The 22,646-nt window shown below is 45.7% G+C and overlaps 1 protein-coding gene across 1 annotated transcript in view; it reads right to left on the bottom strand.

Moving 5' to 3' along the window:
- LOC139268823 (uncharacterized) overlaps positions 1-22,646 on the bottom strand; it is an 84,685-nt gene that overhangs the window by 10,721 nt on the left and 51,318 nt on the right. The window contains exons 5-7 of the mRNA XM_070887553.1: positions 18,089-21,878; positions 7,595-7,681; positions 5,177-5,348 (exon numbers count right to left, since the gene is read on the bottom strand). Coding sequence (XP_070743654.1) covers positions 5,177-5,348; positions 7,595-7,681; positions 18,089-21,878 — 4,049 coding nt within the window. The remainder of the gene's footprint in view (positions 1-5,176; positions 5,349-7,594; positions 7,682-18,088; positions 21,879-22,646) is intronic.

The raw sequence follows: 22,646 nt of genomic DNA, 5'->3' as shown, positions 1-22,646 counted from the left end.
CTAATAAATCTATGTTGCACCCCCTTCAAGGCAAGTATATCCTTCCTTGGGTAAGGAGAACAACATTGTACACAGTACTCCAGGTATGGTCACACCAGGGCCCTATATAATTACAGCAAGACTTCCTTACTCTCATACTCCAACCACCCCCCCTACCCGCCCTTTGCAATAAAGGCCAACGTACCATTTGCCTTCCTAACTGCTCGGTGTACCTGCATGTTAACTTTGTGATTCATGAACAAGGACTCCCAAATCTCTCTGAATACCAACATTTACTAGTCTTCCACCCTTTAACAAAAATTCTGCTTTTCCATTCTTCCTACTAAAGTGGATAATTTCCCACATTATACTCCATCTACCACCTTCTTGCCCAATTACTTATCGCATCCTCCTCACAGGTTACTTTCCCACCTGTCTTTGTATCGTCAGCTCAGTCCCCTCATCTAAATCATTGATATAAATTGTAAATAGCTGAGGCTCAAGCACTGACCCTTGCAGCATTCCACTAGTTACACCCTACCATCTCAAAAATGACTGTTTATTCCTACTCTCTCTTTTCTGTCCGTTAACCAATCCTCAATCCATGCTAACCTATTCCTCCCATCCATGAGCCCTAATCTTATGCAACAACCTCTTGTGTGGCACCTTATCAAGTGCCTTCTGAAAATCCAAATAGACTACACCACTGGTTCCTCCTTATCTACTCTGCTAGTTACCCCCTCAAAAGACTCAACAGATTTGTCAAATACAATTTCACTTTCATAAAACCACGTTTAGTCTGCCGAATTATAGTGATTTTCGAAGTGTCCCGTCCACGTCCTTAATAATAGATTCTAGCATCTTCCCTACCACCTATAACTGGTCTATAGTTCCCCATTTTTTCTTGAACAGCTATCTTCCAATCCACGGGGACCAGTCTAAAATCTGGGGGACTCTCAGACCAAAACCAATGCAGCCACCATCTCTGGGGGTATCTCTTAAAACACTAGGATGTAGGCCATGGGGATGTCCCATTAATTTCTCTGGTACTTTTCCTTTACTAATATCAATTATTTTAAGTTCCTCACTCTCATTAGATCCTTGGTTCCCCACAATTTCCAGTATGTTTTGTGTATCTTCGACACTGGTCAGGTGGGCAGAACAGTGACAAATGGAATTCAATCCGGAGAAGTGTGAGGTAATACATTTGAGGAGGGTTAACAAGGAAAGGGAATACACATTAAATAGTAGGACACTGAAGTGTAGAGGAACAAAGGGACCTTGGAGTGCATTTCCACAGATCCCTGAAGGTAGCAGGACAGGTAGATAAGGTGGTTAAGAAGGCATACGGAATATACTTGCCTTTATTAGCTGAGGCATAGAATACAAGAGCAGGGAGGTTATGCTTACATAGAAACATAGAAATTAGGTGCAGGAGCAGGCCATTCGGCCCTTCGAGCCTGCACAGCCATTCAATATGATCATGGCTGATCATTCAACCTCAGTACCCCTTTCCTGCTTTCTCTCCATACCCCTTGATCCCTTTGGCCGTAAGGGCCAGGAAAGATGTGATTGCACTAGAGGGTAGAGAGGAGATTTACGAGGATGTTGCCTGGGCTGGAGAATTTTAGCTGTGAGGAAAGATTGGATAGGCTGGGGATGTTTTCTTTCGAACAGTTGAGGCGGAGGAGAGACCTTATTGAGGTGTATACATTTGAGGGGCCTAGATAGGGTGGATAGGGCGGACCTATTTCCCTTAGCAGAGGGGTCAACAACCAGGGGGCATAGATTTAAAATAATTGGTAGGAGATTTGAGTGAAAAGAAAATTCACCCAGAGGGTGGTGGGGGTCTGGAACTCACTGCCTGAAAGGGTGGTAGAGGCAGAAACCCTCACAACATTTAAAAAGTACTTGAATATGCACTTGAAGTGCCGTAACCTACAGGGCTATGGACCAAGAGCTGGAAAATGGGATTAGGCTGGATAGCTCTTTGTCAGCCGGCACAAACGCGATGGGCTAAAATGGCCTCCTTCCATGCTGTAAATTTCTATGCTTCTATGATTTTACTGTGAACACAGATGCAAAATATTTCTTTAATATCTCTGCCATTTCCTTATTCCCCATTATAATTTCTCCTGTTACTGCCTCACATTTACTTTCGCTTATCTCCTCTTTACATACTTGTAAAAGCTCTTACAATCTGTTTTTATATTTCTTGCTAGTTTACTTTAATACTATTTTCTCCCTCTAACAATTTCTTGGTCATCCTTTGCTGATCTAAAAAAAACCATCCCAATCCTCAGGCTTACTACTCTTTCTGGCAACATTGTCAGCCTCTTTTAATGTAACACTATCCTGAACTTTTCTAGTTAGCCATGGCTATACCACTTCACCAGTGGAGTTTTTATTCCTCAAGGGAATGTATATTCATTGAGAATTATTTATCTCAAATATTTGTCATTGCCTATCTCTCGTTATATCTTTTAATCTAATTTCCAAATCTACCTCAGCTCCTCATAAATTTAAACAAAGCCAATTACAGAGTTAAGACCCTAGTTTCAGACTTAACCACATCACTCAAACTCAGTATGAAATTCTATCATATGACCACTCTGCCAGAGGATCCTATGCTATAAGATTACAAATTAACCCCATCATTATACAATACTAGATCGAAAATAGCCTGTTCCCTTATTCGTTCCAACATATTGTTCTAGAGACTGGCTCGAATGCATTCCATGAACTCACCCTCCAAGCTACTTTTGTTAATTTGGTTTGCCCAGTCTATAAGAAGATTAAAGTCCCCCACGATTATTGCATTGCCTGTTACATGCTACTCTAACGTCTTGATTTATATTCTGTCCAACACTATGATTACTGTCAATATACTCCCACCAGTGTTTGCTGCCCTGTGTTATTTTTTCCGCTCCATCCATATGGTTTATACACAGGATATACAGCATAGAAACAGGCGATTCGGCCCAACCAGTCCATGCTGGCATTTATGCTCCATAAGAGCCTCCTCCCGTTGTTCCTATCTAACTCATCAGCAGAACCCTCAATTCCCATCTCCTCATATGCTTATTTAGCTTCCCCTTAAATGCATCTATACTATTTGCTTCAACCATTCCCTGTGGTAGCGAGTTCCACATTCTCACCACTCTCTGGGTAAAGTAGTTTCTTCTGAATTCCCTATTGGATTTCTAGGTGACTATCTTATATTGATGGCCTCTAGTTATGCTCATCCCCACAAGTGGAAACACTCTTTCTATATCTATTCTATCAAAATTTTCATAATCTCAAAGAACTCTATTAGGTCACCCCTCAGTCTTCTCTTTTGAAGAGAAAAGAGACCTAGCCGGTTTATCCTTTCCTGATAGATTATAACCTTATTACTGGTATCATCCTTGTAAATCTTCTCTGCACCCTCTCCAGTGCCTCTCTATCCTTTTTATAATATGACGACCAGAACTGTGCCTTGCCCCAAATGGGGTCTAACCAAGGTTCAATACAAGTTTAGCGTAACTTCTCTACTTTTCAATTCCATCCCTCTAGAGATAAACCCTAGTGCCTGGTTTGCTTTTTTTTGGCCTTACTAACCTGTGTCACTACATTTAGTGATGTGTATTTGTACTCCCAAATCCCTTTGCTCTTCTACCACATTTAGATCCTTATTTTTCAAGTAATGACCTCCTTATTTTTGTTGCCAAAATGCAATACCTCACATTTGTGTGAGTTAAAATCCATTTGCCAATGATATGCCCATTCTGCAAGTTTATTAACGTCTTCCTGTTGCAGTCCTCTTCAATACTGGCTATGCCCCCTAAATTTGGTGTTTTTGATTCCAACGTTTAAATTGTTAACATAAATTGTGAACAGTGGTCCCAGCACTGATCTTTGCTAGACCCCACTTTCCACCTGCCACCGTGAATATCAGCGACCCTTTACCCCTACTCTCTGCTTCCTGACTTGAAGCCAGCTAGCAATCCATTCTGCTACTTGTCCCCTGACTGCGCATTCTCTGACCTTGTTCATTAGTCTATTATGGGGTACCTTATCGAAGGCCTTTTGGAAATCTAGATAATTACATCTACTGCATTACCCTTATCTACTCTGTTACCTCTTCAAAAAATTCAATGAGGTTGGTCAAGTAAGATTTTCCCTTTTGAAATCCATGCTGACTATTAGTTATATTTTGGGTTTCTAGAGGTTCTATTTTCTCCATTAGTAGGAACTCCATTACTTTTCTTACCACCAATGTTAAGCTGACTGGTCTATAGTTCCCTGGAAATGTTCAATCTCCCTTCTTAAATAAAGGTATTACGTTAGCTATCCGCCAGGCCTCTGGCACTACACCATTTTCTAACAAATGGTTAAATGTGTGTAATATAGTGCCTCTGCTATCTCTTTCCTAGATTATTTTAAAATGCGCAGTTGTAATCCTAGCTTCTCAAACACTCGAGCAGAATCTCATTCCTCGCTCTACCTGTGTCATTGGTTCCTACGTGGACCACGACAACTGGATCCTCCCCCTCTTGCTCCAGCTGCAAGGCTTTAACCAGTCTTTAGCCTTGGCACCGGCCAGGCAACACAGCCTTCTGGACTCCCGGTCACGGCTGCATTGAACAGTATCGGTCTCCTCTTGACTCGCTATCTCCTACCACTACAACATTCCTTTTCGTCCCCCCTACTCAATTGTGACTTTCAAAAACGCAACTGGACAAGTACCTGAAGGAAAAAGAATTTGCAGGGCTACAAGGAAAGTGCGGGGGAATGGGACTAGTCGAAGTGCTCTTGCAGAGAGCCGGCACGGGCTCGATGGGCCGAATGGCCTCTTTCCATGCTGTAATCATTCTATGATGCTGCTTGAATAGCCTCCTGTACCACAGTGCTGTGGTCAGTTTGCAGACTTTGCCCTCATCCACACAGGCAGAAAGCTCCTTGTACCAGTTGGATAAGGGCAAAGGCCGAGGCTCCTCCAGCACTGCACCTGGGCTCTCCTTATCTGCCCCGAGTTGGAGTCACATCCTTCTGTTTCTTATCACTAACTGAATCTAGACCACTACCAAACCAAGAGGTGTGACTGCCTCCTGGGTCAAAATGCCCAGGTAACACTCTCCTCTTTCTCCCCACCACCGGATGTCCTGCAATATCTGCACCTCGGACTCCAGCTTAACAACTGGCGAGTTTTACTTGCCTCTTTTTGCTCAGAGTGGAGTTGGGTTTCAACGTATGTAATGCTCGGGATGGGGAGTGAAGCGGAGGAGAAGGTGCTGTCGGAAACAGTGCATTCTGTGGATGAGGTAGGCGGGTCTGGCAAAGCAAGATACGGCTCTTTGACGCAGGCAAAACTCAAGTGCTGCAGGCCACTGTGGGGGAAAAAAAGCAAAGATTACTTTCCCTGCTCCTTTAGAACAAGCCCGCCCACTGACACTACAAATCCCCAATAACAGAACATACCAAGAACCATAAATTATATTGAGATATCAGCCACTGGCAAACATCATACTCTATCCCACACTCATCCTTCCCTCCCCCCCCCCCCCCGCCCTTGTCCAACAATCTCCAGTACTATTAGCAGACTATTTGATCATGGGAGGCAGCATTCCAGCTCACCCAGCATCCACACGACTGGGCATTCTCCAGTAGGGGGCACTGGATAGTGATCAGAAGTGGGAACACCGACCGATCCAGAGTCTGGGGTCCAGGGGGTCAAGCACATGGGTCATGGCCACATCCTGCCCTTGCCGAGATCCCCCAATTCTCCTGGAATGAAAGCTCGGACCTTCCTGCTCTACTTGTCTCAGTACCACCATCCTCACCAGAGAATATTACAGCAGCCGAGCCGGCTTCACCTGACGCTTCTGGGACTAAAAGATGGAGCTCTCGCCAGGGTAGATAATCCATATCGCATTTTAGAAACGTAAAGCGGATGAGGGCCCATTCTGGGCCGAGGGGTTATCGTTTAGGGGCAAGGGACCAAAGGAAGCCCAAGTCCCAGTATCCACCAGCCAGAGAATTAAAAACACTGCTCGTTTTAGGAGGGACAAGTTCACCTCCACAAGGGAAGGGCTGCTGAAGTGACATTGCACATTAATTACAGGGAGGGGGAAGGGGAAAGGCATGAGAGGGGGAGGAGAGGGTTGAGGATTCTGGGGTAGCCCACACTTGAATTCAGAGACCAGTATTCTATAGTCATCATAGGCAGTCCCTCGGAATCAAGGAAGACTTGCTTCCACTACTAAAGAGTTCTTTGGTACTGAACAGTCCAACACGAGAGCCACATACCCTGTCACAGGTGGGACAAATGTTCGCTGGGGGAAGGGGGGCTGGGACTAATTTACCACACGCTCCTTCTGCTGCCTGCGCCTGCCTGACCTCTTCACGCTGGCAGCATTGAGATTCAAAGAGCTCAACGCCCTCCTGGTTGCACTTTCGCCACCAAGGGCGGTCTTCAGCCAGGGTCTCCCAGGTGTCAGTGGTGATGTCGTACTTCACCAGGGAGACTTTGAAGGTGGCCTTGTAACTTTTACGCTGCCCACCTTTGGCTCGGTTGCCATGAAGGAGCTTCGCGTAGAGAAATTGCTTAGGGAGTCTTGTGTCCGGCATGCGAACTAAGTGGCCTGCCCAGCGGAGCTGATCGAGTGTGGTCAGTGCTTCAATGCTGGAGGTGTTAGCCTGAGCGAGGGACACTGATGTTGGTGCGTCTGCTCTCCCAGGGGATTTTCAGGATCTTATGGAGACATCGTTGGTGATATATCTCTAGCGACTTGGTGTCTTCCGTACATCGTCCATGCCTCTGATCCATACAGGAGGGCGGGAATTACTACAGCTCTGTAGACCACGAGCTTGGTGGTAGGTTTGCGGACCTGGTCTTCGAACACACTTTTCCTCAGGCGGCCGAAGGTTGCACTGGCGGCGATGTTGAATCTCCGCATCAATGTCTGCCTTTGTTGACGAGAGGCTCCCGAGGTATGGGAAGTGGTTCACGTTTAAGGGCTCGAGGGCCGCGCCGTGAATCTCGAGGATAGGGGGGGGGCAGTGCTGTGCGGCGAGGGCAGGCTGGTGGAGGATCTTTGTCTTACGGATGTTAAGCGCAAGGCCTATGCTTTCCTATGCCTCAGTGAATACATCGACTATATCCTGGAATTCAGCCTCAGAATGTGCGCAGACGCAGGCTACAGTAGCCCACACCTGTATTCAGAGACCAGTATTCTATAGCTGCCCCCATCTGTATTAAGACTGGGGCTGGATTTCTGGTCTTCTGCCTCCCGTTGGCACCCCAGAGTGGCGAGCCGGTGTGCAACACCCCTGGTTGGGATACTGGCTCGATTTTTGGCTGCCGCCCCTTTGTTATGGTGCTCCGAGGTCGACTGTTTAACTCGGAATTTTCGCTTGCTCAAGCCGGCCTAGTGCCCTAAAAGAGGTGTGCAACGCTTTTCTTAGTGCTCTGCTCCAACTCCGGGCCCAGCTGATGAACTTTGTGGTGGCAGACACAATCCATTTACTGGTGCAAAAATGACCACTCCGCCTGGGTTAATGCCGCGACAGAGGCGTGACCGAATGGCCACCTGCAGCATTCTATAGCAGCCACGCAGGTAATTGTGACACTTACATCCCCTTATTGGTCTGTAGACGTAGCAATGACTTTGCTTCACTCAAATTGGTTCCATTCCCAGCGACCAGATAGGACGGAAGATAACTGGAGAAACAAACACGCGTCTATTATGTGTACAACTGCAAACAGAAAAACACCTACATGAAAGATTCACGACTTTTTCTAATGAATCACCATAGGATATATGTGGCTGGGAAACATGGGCCAAGACTCTTATCGCAACTAGACAGCCGAATACAAGGCCTATATTAAGGATATTAACCTCTTCCCGCGGGGCATCGGGGAATATTTGGATACCATGACGGAAAGGTTCAACTAAAATGAGAATGCCAGAGTTAACCTAAAGTTGGAGACATTTACCTCTAAGTTTGTACAGTGTTAACTCAAAAGAATCTGGACATTTTTTACACTCCATTTACATGTCTGTTTGAATCTTATTAAAACAGGGCCAACCATTTACTGCGCTAACATCATTTCTAAGACTTTATATACAGGGAAAATAACATTCGATTCGATAATTAAGGGGATAGATAGCATCGTCTGCATTCACGGCTGAGAGTTTAGGAGGGCTTGTTACCTTCCTGGCGAGGGCAAAGGACATCGATGCAACTGGAGGGGAACTGGTAATGGAGGGGGAAGATCCAGTTATGATCCATGTCGGGAGCAATTAACACAGGAAAGGGAGGGGGGTCCAGCTGAGGTAGCATCAGGAGCTAATTTATAAAGCAGGACCTCACAGATTATCTCGGGATTACTACCAGAGCCTTGTGCTAATCACACAAGGGTAAACAGATCAGAGGCGCGAATGCATGGCTGGAGTGGTGTGGGAAGGTGGGTGCCCACTCCATGGGGCACTGATACCTGCATTGGAACAGGAGGGAGCTGTACCACTGGGATGGGCTCCAGCTGAACCAGAATGGGACCATGGTCCTAGCAGAAAGGATATATAGGGCTGTAGATAAGACTTTAAACTAGTAAAATGGGGGGAGGGATCTGGTAGAAATAACAGTAGCCTGAAGATAAAAGAAACGAGATATGAGAAAAGGCAAGGAATTAGGGTAACATAAAACGGGTAGATAGTTTGGAACATAGGAGCAGGAGGAGGCCATTCAGCCCCTCGAGCTTCTTCTGCCTGATTAACCTGCTTTACTACTTTTAGTAATTTGTGAATCTGTACCCCCAAGATCCCTGTTCCTCTACCCCATTTAGACATTTATTTCCAAGGAGAATGTGGCCTCATTCTTCCTACCAAAATGTATTACCTCGCACTTATCTATATTGAAGTTCATCTGCCAATTACACACCCATTCTGCAAGTTTATTAATGTCTTCTTGTATTTAGTCGCATTCCTCCTGTATTAACTACACTCCCGCAATTTGTTGCGATCTGCAAATGAAATTGTATTTCATGGCCAATACGTAGCTCAACTCCACGTCCCCTAATACCCAGACCCAACACAAATCTCCCTTAAAACCAGACCCAACACAAATCTCAGCTTTTAATTTTTCAATTGAGCCCCAGCCTCAAAATCTTTGAGGAAAAGAAACTCAGATTTTCACCACCCTTTGTATGAAGTGCTTCTTGACATCATCCCTGAACAGCCTAGCTCTAATTTTAAGGTTATGCCCCCTTGTTCTGGACTCCACCCGAGGAAATAGTTTGTGGCTCTACCCTATCGCATTCTTTAATCATCTTAAACACTTCAATTATATCACTTCTTAATCTTCTATATTCAAGGGAACACAAGCCTAGTCTAGTCTCTATGCAAGCTGTCCTCATAATTTAAAGTTTTTAGCGCTGGATCATTCTGCTGAATCTGTGCTGCGCCCTCCATGGCCAATATACCCTCCCTGTGGTGTGGTGCCCAGGCTGGATGCATTGCTGCAGAGGGGGTCTGACCAGAAGCTCTGCATAGGTGCAGTATAACTTCCACCCTTTTACATTCCAGCCCCCTTGGAGGTTAAATCTGCTTTTTAAATTATTTTTTGTAATAGTTCACTAGCTTTTTAGTGATTTCTGTACCTGGACCCCTAAATCTCCCTGCTCCTCCTTAGCTCAAAACTTTTTACCATTTAGAAATTACTCTTACTTGGGCCCTAAAGATAGATCAATGATCTCACGCTTCCCCGCGTTGAACTCCCATTGGCCAGAGTTTGCTCACACACTTAATCTATCAATGTCCCTTTGCAACTTTCGGGTCTCATCTACACTACTTGCTGCACTTCCTAGCCTAGTTTACACAAGATATACGGCACAGAAACAGGCCGTTCGGCCCAACTAGTCCATGCCAGCGTTTATGCTCCATTCGAACCTCTCCAGTCTGTCTTCATCTAAATCTATCCGTATAACCCTCTATTCCCTTCTCCCTCATGTGCTTATCCAACCTCCCCTTAAATGCATCAACACTATTCGCCTCGATCACTCCCTGTGGTAGCAAGTTCCACATTCTCATCACTCTCTGGGTAAAGAATTTTCTTCTGAATTCAATATTTAAATTCTTGTTGACTATCTTATAGTGATGGCCTCTAGTCACACTCTTGTCCACCAGTGCAAACATATTCTCTCTGTATCCACTCTGTCAAAACCTTTCATAATTTTAAAGACCTCTATTAGGCCACCCCTCAGCCTTCTTATTTCAAGTGAAAAGAGACCCAGCCTGTCCATCCATGGCCAACGATCCAGAGGACCCGCGCTGGCCACTCAACGGCTTTTACATGAAAGAAACCACGCACGTGCAAATGTTTGAATGGGCCGCGCAGCCAGTTAAAGGGACAGAATTTTTTTTTTTTTTTTTTTTTAAAAAGAGGGAACATTGTACTCAGCTCTATTCCTTCACCAAAATCATTTATAAATATAGTGAAGAACTGAGGCCCCAGTATAGGTCGCTGTGGGACACCACTCGTCACATCCTGTCACATGGAGCACATACCCATTTATCCCCCCCACCCATGCACTCATTTTTTACCAACAGTTGTATTGTTGGAACCTTATCGACTGCCTTCTGGACATCCATATGAACAACATCCATAGACACTCCCTGCCAGGTTAGTACCGAGCTACGGAATACAAGTATAAAACAGCGAGAGGGGCAACTAATAAAACCAAATTAAATTGCCTGTAGAGCAATGTGCACAGCTTCAGAGACAAAATGGGGGCAACTGGAGGCAATAATTTGTAGAGAGGAACCTGATGTAGCAGGGATAACTGAAACATGGCTGTGTAAAGAACAGGATTGGCCGTTAAATATTGCATATATTAAATATAAACTTATTTCGAAAAGATAGGGAAGAGGGGAGGTGGGGAGAAGCTGTGCTAATTAGAGATAACAACGGCAGTAGAAAAAAAAACAGGCTAACTAGCATTGACAATAAAAACAATGTACATGAATGGAGATAGAGGATAAGAAGGTATCGATCACGCTAATAGGGGTATTCTACAGACCACCAAATAACAAAAGGGAAGTGGAGGGAGAAATATGTAGGCATATCTATGAAATGAGTAAAAGACATAGAATAATAATGGGGGACTTCAGCTACCCTGAAATAAACTGGCAAGAGGCAGTGAAAAGGGAAGACGAGGAATGGAGTTTTAAAGACAGTGTCCACAGGACTCCTTTCTTGCCCAGCATGCAAGAAGCCCAAGAGAGGAACGACTGCTGGCAATGGGATATGAACCAGAGCCGATAAGAGAAGTGTAGGGGAGCATCTAGGCAATAGCAATCATAACATAATACGATTTAAGGTAATGATTGAGAGCGACATAAGCAAGTCAAAGACTAAAAGTAATAGATTGGAAAAAAGCTAATTATAAAAGGGATGAGAATAGAACTAGGAAAACTGGAAAAACATATTGGGTTGAAAATTACAGCCTCGCCAGGTGCATATGAAGTGCACCCGGCGAGGCCTCACAAAAGCTGGTTCTTGCCGCACGACACGCATAGAACCGGCTTTTCCAATCGGTCAAACTTTTTTTTTTTTTTAAAAAGACAGATCCTATGCATCCCCAGGAGAAGGACATCCGCGTGGCAGAGATTCAGCTATTTGCCCAACGAATGTCCTTCAAACTCTAATGCCTGGCGTATAGCTTACTTTTACCAGGCAAGAGTTTTAAAACATAGAAAAATTAAATCTAATCACTCAATTTTATATTAAACATCCTCTCCATTAAGTTTATTTTTAACCCTATTAAAACACATTAAAAAATGTTTTTCTAAAACATTCAATTTCAATTAATTTAAAATGTGAGGTGTTTTTTTAAAAAAAAAATTATTGTGCTGCATTTCTTGTTTTAGGTGGGTTTCCTCATTGATAGCAATGGGAGCTCGTACAAACGGAGTTCCCATTATCAGTGAGAATACTAGATAATGATTGGTGGTCTAGGCCCACGTGACTCCAGCAGATGCATTTGTACGTGGAAGACATGTCCCCGTGCACTGCGCAGCGAACGAAGGCCTCCGACCGGAATCCTATGTTTCTCTGGGACCACCAGGTATTTTCGTAGATTTCTTTTGGAGTCGGACGCGCTCGTACAGAGGAAGCCTCCGACTGCAATTTTCGGCCGATTGACAGAGATAGAACAGCAGTGAGAAATAGTTAAAGAGGTGATCAAGAGAGTTCAGGAGAAAAATAACAATAGCCAATAATTAAATACCATGGATGAATAAAGATATATGAGTAACATGGAAACTCAAGGAAAGGGCATACACTAAGTACATAGACAACAAAGGAGAGGATGACAGAAGGAGATACAAAGGCATTAGGAAAGAAGTCAAAGAACAATTACGAAAGCATATTTAAACTAGTAAGTTATAATATCAAGGGATATAAAAATGGTGACGTATTCTAGTCACATAAATAACAAATGAGATAGGGCCACTAAGGGATGCACGATAAACTCATGGGAAATGACAGCCTAATTAAAAATGGCAGGAATATTGAATAACTGCAGCATACACCAGCGAGACTAACAAGGTGGATTAGGAGAAATCAAGAAGGATATGAAGACATTTAAGATAGAAAGGAAGGAAATAATAGATAAACTAGAGGATATGACCCCTGGTTTGGATGGATTGCATCCAAACAAAGTAGAGTGTATATATAAAAAATATATATCTAATGAATATATATAAAATATAAATAAAAACATTATGAAAGGGAATAGGGACAGGACAGCTAATATTATTCCGATATTTAATAAGGGAGATGCAACAAATCAAGGGAACTATAGACATGTTAACTTAACGCCAGTGGCAGGAAAGATTTTGGAATTTTTACTAAAAGATGTAATAGAAAAACCTCTGGAAACCAAAAATATAGATTTCAAAAGGCAAGGTCATTTTTGACCAACCTTATTGAATTCTGTGAAATAATAGACAAGGGTAATGCAGTTGATGCAATATACACGGACTTTCAAAAGACCTTCGATAGAGTGTTCAAAGTAGCCTCATGAACAAGGTCAGAGAGCATGTGGAGTCAGGGGACAGCAGAATGGAACGGGCTGCAAAAGAGCGCAGCGATTAAATGTAAAACAGAAAATGCTGGAAACGCTCAGAAAATGTTAACTTGGTCTCTCCCTCCGCGGATGTGGACAGAGGCGTTAACTCGGTCTCTCCCTCCGCGGATGCTGCCTGGCCTGCTGAGCATTTCCAGCATTTTCTGATTGTGTTTCGGGTTCCAACATCCGCAGTATTCTGCTATTATATTGGGATTAAAGGTAGCTGCTCAGATTGGCAAACGGTGAGAAGTCGGATTCCACAAGGATTGGTCCCGGAACCACTGCCGTTCACCATTTACATAAAACAATTAAAACATTTGCGAATGACACCAAATTGGGAGGCACAGTTAATACTGAGGAAGACCACGAAAAAAAATACAAGACGTTAACAAATTTGCAGAATGGGCATGCAAATGGCAAATTAATTTCAAGAGAGTCCATTCTGGTAGAAGGAATAAGGACTACACACACTCCTTGGAAAATGGGAGATAAATGGGCTCGATGTGCAAAGGCATTTAGGAGGTACACATTCACATTGTTAAAAGTAGGAACTCAGGTTAAAGTCATAAAAAAAATGTAAACAAAACACTGGGGGTTCATTTCCAGAGAAACAGAATTCAAAAGCAAAAAGTGATGTTAAAAACCTCTATAGAACCTTGATTGGATTGCACAGAGTGCTGTGCACAGCTCTGGTCTCCATGTTACAGAAAGCATATACAAGCACTGGGAAAAGTGCAACACAGGTTTACAAGGACGATACCAGAACCAAGAGGCACAACTATCAGGAAAGACCGAGCAGGCTAGGGCTCTTCTCTCTAGAAAGGAGAAGGCCGAGGGGTGATCGATAATACTCTTTACAAATATGAAGGGGCAAGATGCTTTCACTTGGGGGAGGGGAGGGGGGAAGGAAAGAGAGAGAGAGAGAGAGAGAGAGAGAGAGAGAGAGAAAAAAAAAAGAGAGAGAGAGATCAAAACTAGGGGTCATAAATACAAGTGTCACTAATAAATCCAATATGTAATTCAGGAGAAACTTCTTTACTCAATGAGAATGTAGAACTTGCTATCACGACAACATGCATTTTATATAGCACCTTTAATGTAGTAAAACGTTATAAGTCGCTTCACAGGAGCGATTCTCAAATAAATTCAACACCGAGCCACACAAGGAGATATTATGAAAGGTGACCAGAAGCTTGGTCAAAGGTGTAGATGTTAAGGACTGTCCTAAAAAGAGAGAGAGGCGGACGGGTTTGGAGAGGGAATTCCAGAGCTCAGGGCCTAAGCTCTGCACTGGTAGTGCGATGAAAATCAGGGATGTGCCAGAGGCCAGAACTGGTGGAACGCAGAGATATGAGGGTTGTAGGGCTGTGGTCATGGTAGGATTTCAAAACAAGGATGAGAATTTTAAACTTGAGGCGTTGCCAGACAAGGAACCAGGATGAACAGGTCAAAACAGCAGCGTGGAGGCCCCGACCTGCGTGAGAACACCAGCAGCAGGTCGGGGCCATAAAAGGAGAGGCCTCGGGAGCAGCGTGGAGGCATACAACTCCAGGGAGCAACGCGAGCTGGTACAGGTGGGCAACAGCAGCGAAGAGTGATGTCATCAAGGTCCAAATCGGTGATTGGAGCGTGGGCAGATACAGCAGGAGCAGCGAGATTAGGGCGAAGGAGCGGTGGGAGCCTGTGGAGGAACGTGATTGGAGCCCAGGAGAGGCGCGAGTTCAGCCTAGGGGAAGTGCAAGTTCGGGGCCAGGGGCAACACGGGCCAGCCAACACTACGATGTGTGCGCGCACTAGGTCCGTGCAGCAGAGCAGGTCCCATCGAAACATAGAAAATAGGTGCAGGAGTAGGCCATTTGGCTCTTCGAGCCTGCACCACCATTCAATAAGATCATGGCTGATCATTCCCTCAGTACGCCTTTCCAGCTTTCTCTCCCTACCCCTTGATTCCCTTAGCCGTAAGGGCCATATCTAACTCCCTCTTGAATATATCCAATGAACTGGCATCAACAACTCTCTGCGACAGGGAATTCCACAGGTCAACAACTCTGAGTGAAGAAGTTTTTCCTCATCTCAGTCCTAAATGGCCTACCCCTTATCCTTAGACTGTGTCCCCTGGTTCTGGACTTCCCCAACATCAGGAACATTCTTCCCGCATCTAACTTGTCCAGGCCCTTCAGAATCTTATAGGTTTCTATGAGATCCCCTCTCATCCTTCTAAACTCCAATGTATAAAGGCCCAGTTGATCAAGTCTCTCCTCATGTGTCAGTCCGGCCATCCTGGGAATCAGTCTGGTGAACCTTCGCTGCACTCCCTCAAAAGCAAAAACATCCTTCCTCAGATTAGGAGACCAAAACTGAACACAATAGTCCAGGTGAGGCCTCACCAAGACCCTGTACAACTGCAGTAAGACCTCCTATACTCAAATCCCCTAGCTATGAAGGCCAACATACCATTTGCCTTCTTCATTGCCTGCTGTACCTGTATGCCAACCTGGTCGTCTTGTTTAACCCTTGTCACTGGACCAAGACCTAGCTCTGTCAAGCCCGTGTGATGGCTGGTGTGCAACAGCCACCACATGTTAAAATCCACGTACAGGCATCTTCCACCCTTCAGGATGTAGTTCGGGTCCTTCATTGAAACACCTGTGAACTCATCCTTTTAGCGTGGAAGCAAGTCATCCTCTCTGAGGGACTGCCTATGATGAACAGGACATGGTGCGAGTTAGGATACAGACAGCAGAGTTCTGGATGAGCTCAGGTACAGAGGGTGCAAGGTGGGAGCCGGCCAGAAGAGGGTTGGAATAGTCGAGTCTAAAAGGCATGAATAAGGGTTTCAGCAGCAAATGAGCTGAGGCAGGGGCAGAGATGGGCAATGTTAGAGGGGGGGGGGGGGGGGGGGGAAAGCAGGCGTTCTTAATGATGGAGAGGGTATGGGATCAGAAGCTCATCTCAGGGTTAAATAGGATGCCAAGGTGCCCACAGTCTGGTTCAGTCTCAGAGGCCGGGGAGAGGTATTAAGTCGGTGGCCAGGGAACGGAGTTTGTGCTGGGAACTGAAGACAATGGTTTTGGTTGTGCCAATATTTAATTGGAGGAAATTTCTGCTCAACCAATACTGGATGTCGGACAAGCAGCGTGACAAATCAGAAGCAGTGGAGGGATTGAGAGGTGATGATGAGATAGAGCTTGGTTTGTCAGCATCCTTGTGGAACCGAAGTCATGTTTTCCGATGAGATCGTTGAGGGGCAGCATGTAGATGAGAACTAGGATGTGGTCAAGGATAGATCCCATCACACGGAGTAATTGAGGCAAATAGCAGATGCATTTAAGGGGAAGTTAGATAAGTACATGAGAGATAAAGAAATAAAAGGATATGTTGATGGGGTAAGGTGGGAGACTAATGTGAAGCATAAACACCAGCATAAATCGGTTGGGCCGAATGCCTGTGTCTGTGCTGTAATTTGTCTAATTCTATTTAACATTTTAATACAATAATCAGAAACAATATTCATGGGTGTCAGCTCACTGCAGGAGAGTTGGGACGTAGGGCAATAGTAGGCCCGATTCCTGCCTTTTCTCCTAACCCACCAACACTAATTACTGAATAGAAACCAGTGGCACTCTTGACTGGTTTTAAAACCGAGCTCCTTGATGAATCAGGGATAAACACGGGACAACCCAAACCAGAGCTATAAAAACCAGAATGGTTCTGTGATCGATCTGTGGCCTGTGCAAATGACGACAATATCAAAATAGACTTCAGCAGACTAGACTTGAAAGGGGAGAGGGAAAGAAATCAATCAGGTCTCCCACTTCTGATCACTACCCAGTGAGTGCTATTGGAGCCACATGTATTGTTGAGAAAACTAGAAATCAGCTGCGATAGCACCCACGAGACAATAGCCATATGGGGCTACGTGAACTATGCCAATATTTGGGTGAAACACTGGGGGTGGGGGTGGCGAGGTTGTCAACGGCAGTTCCTGTGGAACCACAATCCCCAAGTTACCACCTTCAGAACAGGAAGAATTGTAGAAAACTGGAGGAGTTAAGAGAATGCACAAAAGTTCAGAGACTATGGCAGACTCGAGGCCAAGCAGCAACTTATGATCTGGAGTGCACTGCCCGAGTGTGTGGGGGGACCAGATTCAATAGTAACTTTCAAAAAGGGAATTGGATGCATACTTGAAGGAACAATTTGCAGGGCTATTGGGGAGAGAGAAGGGGAGTGGAACTAATCAGATTGCTCTTTCAAAGAGCTGGCGCAGGTATGATGTGCCATGTACTGTATCATGTACATTAGACACCTCAAGTCGCTGGAGAAATACCACCAATGATGTCTCCGCAAGATCCTACCAATCCCCTGGGAGGACAGACGCACCAACATTAGCACCCTCGACCAGGCCAACATCGAAGCACTGACCACACTTGATCAGCTCCGCTGGGCTGGCCACATTGTGCGTATGCCAGACGCGAGACTCCCAAAGCAAGCGCTCTACTCGGAACTCCCACACAACAAACGAGCCGAAGGCGGGCAGAGGAAATGTTACAAGGACACCTTCAAAGCCTCCCTGATAAAGTGCAACATCCCCACCGACACCTGGGAGTCCCTGGCCAAAGACCGCCCTAAGTGGAGGAAGTGCATCCGGGAGGGTGCTGAGCACCTCGAGTCTCATCGCCGAGAGCATGCAGAAATTAAGCGCAGGCAGCGGAAAGAGCATGCAGAAAACCTGTCCCACCCACCCCTTCCCTCAACGACTGTCTGTTCCACTTGTGATAGGGACTGTGGTTCTCGTATTGGACTGTTCAGCCACCCAAGGACTCATTTTAAAAGTGGAAGCAAGTCTTCCTCGACTCCGAGGGACTGCCTATGATGATGATGGGCTGAATGGCCACCTGCAGTGCTGCAAGATTCTATTGACTAGTATTTGCCCCATTACAATGACCTTCCTCTCCTAAAGTGCACCTGATATAATATAAAGGATGTGGCACTAACCTGGGGCAGCTTCCCAAGCTGCTCCTCCTGCAGTTGTTCCAAGGGCCGATGTTGAAAGTTGACACACAAGGAGATGGACTGTGAGGATCCCACCATGACACCACTCCGCCCAAGCTATAGGGCAGCGACAAAAGGGGGTTTTCTGAAGGAGTTGGGGGAATTAGTCTTTTTAAACCCTCTCCGAACTGAGTCAAGAATGGCTGCTGGGCATTAGGGACTCTACCAAAATGGCGCTGCCGTGTCCAGAGCCTGTAACAGGCCGGGGATGAAAGTGCTAGAACAGTGTGCAAACCAAACTTGGAACGAGTGCAAGGGCACCGGCCAGTCCTGAACGGTGAAGCAGGCGGCCAAAAGGTCTTGTCAAAGCTGGCCTGGAATTGGGAGACCATCCAAGAGTCTTGGCTCGAGTGTTGAGGAATGATCGATAAATCTGTCCTTTCAGACACACCGCGTTGATCAACTGCTTTACTGCCGTCGGTAAATAAAGTAAGTAGCGAGGCCAGATCGAGGGGAGGCGAAACAGGGAAAACTGGAGTAACGAAATGCACCGACTGCGTACAGTTACTTGGAAAAGGCCAGTGCTGATCCTTTCCATAAAATCGAGCAAGAGGCTTCACACTGATGGACTGATCTTTACTTGGGGTCCGTAGGTGACAGAAAGTGTCCCAGAAGGATGTTCGTTCAGCATTGAAGCAAAACTGTAGGTCCATGCATTTCCGGGATTGAAACCTACTGCACATGCCCATAGCTATAATAAGCTCGGATGTTCTAGAGAATTCCTGCTGCATTTCTACACACTTGGAAAACACACCCAGACCATTGGCAATGGTTGACAAATGCTCCAACAGCATGGGCTGTCTGCACAGTTTACTATGTGTTAAATCGTTAAACGGAAGAAGAGGCAGATTCTTTGGTTTTATTTCTTCCATTTGCTGAAACTTGTGGTCAAAGTCAGAAATGACACAGTTACTCTCTCTCCTGCAACAATCCTCACTCGCTGAAGTCCTGTTCACCCAGAACTTCTCCAGTTTGGGGAAATTTGGAGTACAATCTGGTAAAAGCATGGTGTGGTTTAATTTCCTCAACTTTAACGTGACAAATTCATTTCTCCTATTTGTACTTCTCAGCGCTTTCCGCTTTGCAGAGCAAATAGCTGCTTTCTCAGGCACTGGTACAGTTCCAAATTCGCCAAGCATGTCTGTTCTGTCCATAACCAGTTGACCATGTCTATCTTCCACAAAGCTTGTCTCCTGGTCTCTGCACTGAACACACACATGGTTTGTAAACGGCACTGGCACACATTCCAACTCAGAGTTATTGGACTCAGCAGCTCTGTGTCCATTATCCTCACAACACATTGCATCATTTTCGGCACAGACATTGCCTCTTTTAGATGTTAGTGACTCGGATTGCTTGTTTTGGAAGGTGTTGATACCAGAGATTTCATCTGACACCTTGCTTTTCACTGTGCCTTTAATCCCCTCTTCGATTGCATTTCTGGCCACTGTTGGCTCATCTTCTGCATGATCATTGGTCGGTGCTGTTGGATAACCTTCTGCATGGTCATTGGTCAATGCTGCCATTACTGCATCTCCTGCATTGTCATTGGTCAATGCTGCCATTACTTCATCTCCCGCATTGTCATTGGTCAATGCTGCTGTTACCTCACCGTTTGTAGCCATCCCCATGCTGGCTATATCTGGAGGTGGCTTCATCGACCCATTCTCTTCAAGTATGCTGCTAGTCATCACAACCTCTACAGGAACTTCTCTGACCTTCTCCTCCTCTATGGGTGCCAAGGACCTTGGCGAAAACGCAACCAATTCATTCTCTGAAAAGACCCGACTGGTTGTTATATGATGGGAAGGCACTGCATTAGCTAGCCAGTCAATGGCAGACATCTCCTTGGTTATTGTATCTGGGGATAGAACAAACAATCCATTCGCTGCAAACATTCCTTTGGTTGTCGCAACTTCTAAAGGCTTTGCTTCATCGACATCAACCACTGTAGCCAATTTAGTGACTACTATATCTGTGGTGATATCCACTAACTCCCCGTCTGCTAGAACCTCAAATATTACACTTTCAGCTGTAGTTTCAACTTCTGCAAGTGCCTCACCAGCTAGCTGTTCCTTGGCAAATGCACTACCGGTGGTCACACCTATTTCAATGGCCAGCTCACGTGCTCTATAAACCTCCATGGCAGCAGCAGTAGTATCTGTGGGTATGTCAGCCAACTCATTCTCAGTTAGTCCTCCATCAGCCGCCACATCTTCAACAGGCACTTCCATGGTCAGCTCATCTACTGCAAAAGCCTCCATGGTGGCAGCAGTAATATCTGTAGGCACTTCAGCCAACTCATTCTCTCCCATGAAATTGGACATCACCCTTTCTACAGGATCTTCTTTGGGCAGCCTGCTATCTGCAGACATCGCCATGGCTGTATCTGGAGGGAGCTCACTATTTTCAGACACCTCCATGGTTGTATCTGGATGGACCTCATTGGGCAATCCAGCAGACATCTCTACGGCTGATTCAGGATGGAGCTCATTGGGCAGTCTACTCTCTGCAAACACTCCCACAGTTGTGTCTGTATGAAACTCATTAGGCAGCCCGCTATCTGCAGACATCTCCATGGTTGCCGCAACTCCTAAAGGTACTGCTTTGGTCATATCATCTGTAGTCAATTGACTAGGCGTTGTATCTGTGGGTACATCAGTCAACTTGTACTCTGCTAGAAACTCAAAGATCACAAATTCTGAAGTTGTTACCTCCCCTGCAAATACCTCAATGGCCAACTGATTCTCAACAAGTGTCCCACTGGTTCTCACATTTTCAACAGGCACGGCTGTGATCACCTCACCTTCTGCAGCGGTGTCCATGGCTTCTGTAGTACCCGAAGGTACCTCAGTCAATGTGTCCTGAACAGCCCCATTGGTTATTGCAATTTCAAACAGCATTCCTTTGGCCACTGCATACTCTGCAGTCAACTCACTGGGTACTGTTTCTATTGGTACATCTGCCAACTGGTCCTCTCCGAGATTAGCACAAGCCACACATTTGCTAATCACTTCACCTAATGTGTCACAAGCCAACTGACTCTCTGCAAGAGGATCTGAGGTCACCTCACCTTCCACAGGCAGCTCAACAGTTGATTTTTCTGAAGGCACCTCAGCCAACCCATTCTCTGCAAATGTCCTAATGGCTGCTGCACCTCCTATAGGCACTTCATTAGCCACCTCATTCTCTGCAAGCAAGTGGTTAGTTACTGTGGCGGCTGAAGGAATCTGGTCAGGCACATCACTGGTCACAACATCTTCTAAAGGCACTTCTTGAACCAACTCAACCTCTGTAGGTTTCTCAGCGGCCGCAGCATAGAGAGGTACCCCAACCAAGTTATTTTCTGCCAGTGCCTCACCAGCACTCTCTGTTTCCGCACGTAGCCCTGTGGCCTTCTCTCCCTCAATGTGCTTCACAGGTGTGGCAGGAAGCTTCATTGCACATTTTGGAACTTTGGTACCCATGTTCCCTTCAGATACATCACCGCTTGCTCCGTTTTCTGTACACATTTCATTGGCCAATGCAGAAAACAAACGGTCATTGCTGGCCGAGTGTTTCACACTGCGACACAGAAGATAACTGCACTTTGTTTCGTGCTGATGGACATGAGCAGTGGGGACTCCTCTCTCGCAGTTGTCCATTACAGTGGGAACTTCTGCTCTCCTGTACCCCTCCGCGCTCTCATACCCGGCTACTGATAGGGCAGCTCCGCAGCTCGAGTCATCTCCACCTGGCAACAGAAATACAGAAAGAAAGTTACCACCAGTCTGTTCGGCACTAGGGAATGTTACCAATATAGATTAAATCTTTCTACCCAGTTCTCCCCACCACAATCTTAGTCAACCTCCAAATCCCACAATCTCCACCAGTTAGAAGGGCAAGGGCAGCAGGCGCACGGGAACACCATCACCTCCAAGTCACACACCGTCCTGACTTGGAAATATATCGCCGTTCCAAAATCCTGGAACTCCCGCCCCAACAGCACTGTGGGAGTACCTTCACCACACGGACTGCAGCGCTTCAAGAAGACAGATCACCATCATCTTCTCAAGGACAATTTGGGATGGGCAATAAATGCTGGCCTTGCCAGCGACACCCATGTCCCATGAATGAATGAAACACTTCATGGTTCGACCAATGAATAGTCAACTTGAGGATGCTTAAAATGAACCACACAGAAGAACATGAGGGGCCGATTCCTGTTGTACCCTGAAGCCCCAAAGTACCTCATTTCAATATAATGGTGTCGCTACAAAAGTTTCAATGTCTGCCCATAAGTTTGAAATTCAAGCCACAGTTTAGCAAAGGTCAGAATTAGACATTTCCCAGAGTCAGGACAGGAAGGAGCTGTACCGATGGAACAGGCTCCACCTGAACAGGGATGGGACCTGTGTCCTACCGGAAAGGGCAAATAGGGAGGTGGCAAAGGCTTTAAACTAGTTGGTGGGGGGGGGGGGGGGGAGGGATTTACAAGAAACGTAACCAGCCTAAATATAAA

This window comes from Pristiophorus japonicus, chromosome 8 (genome assembly GCF_044704955.1).
Source record: "Pristiophorus japonicus isolate sPriJap1 chromosome 8, sPriJap1.hap1, whole genome shotgun sequence".
NCBI lineage: Eukaryota > Metazoa > Chordata > Chondrichthyes > Pristiophoridae > Pristiophorus > Pristiophorus japonicus.
Note: the sequence above shows the minus strand (reverse complement) of the source record. Positions and strands in the feature narration are given on the sequence as shown.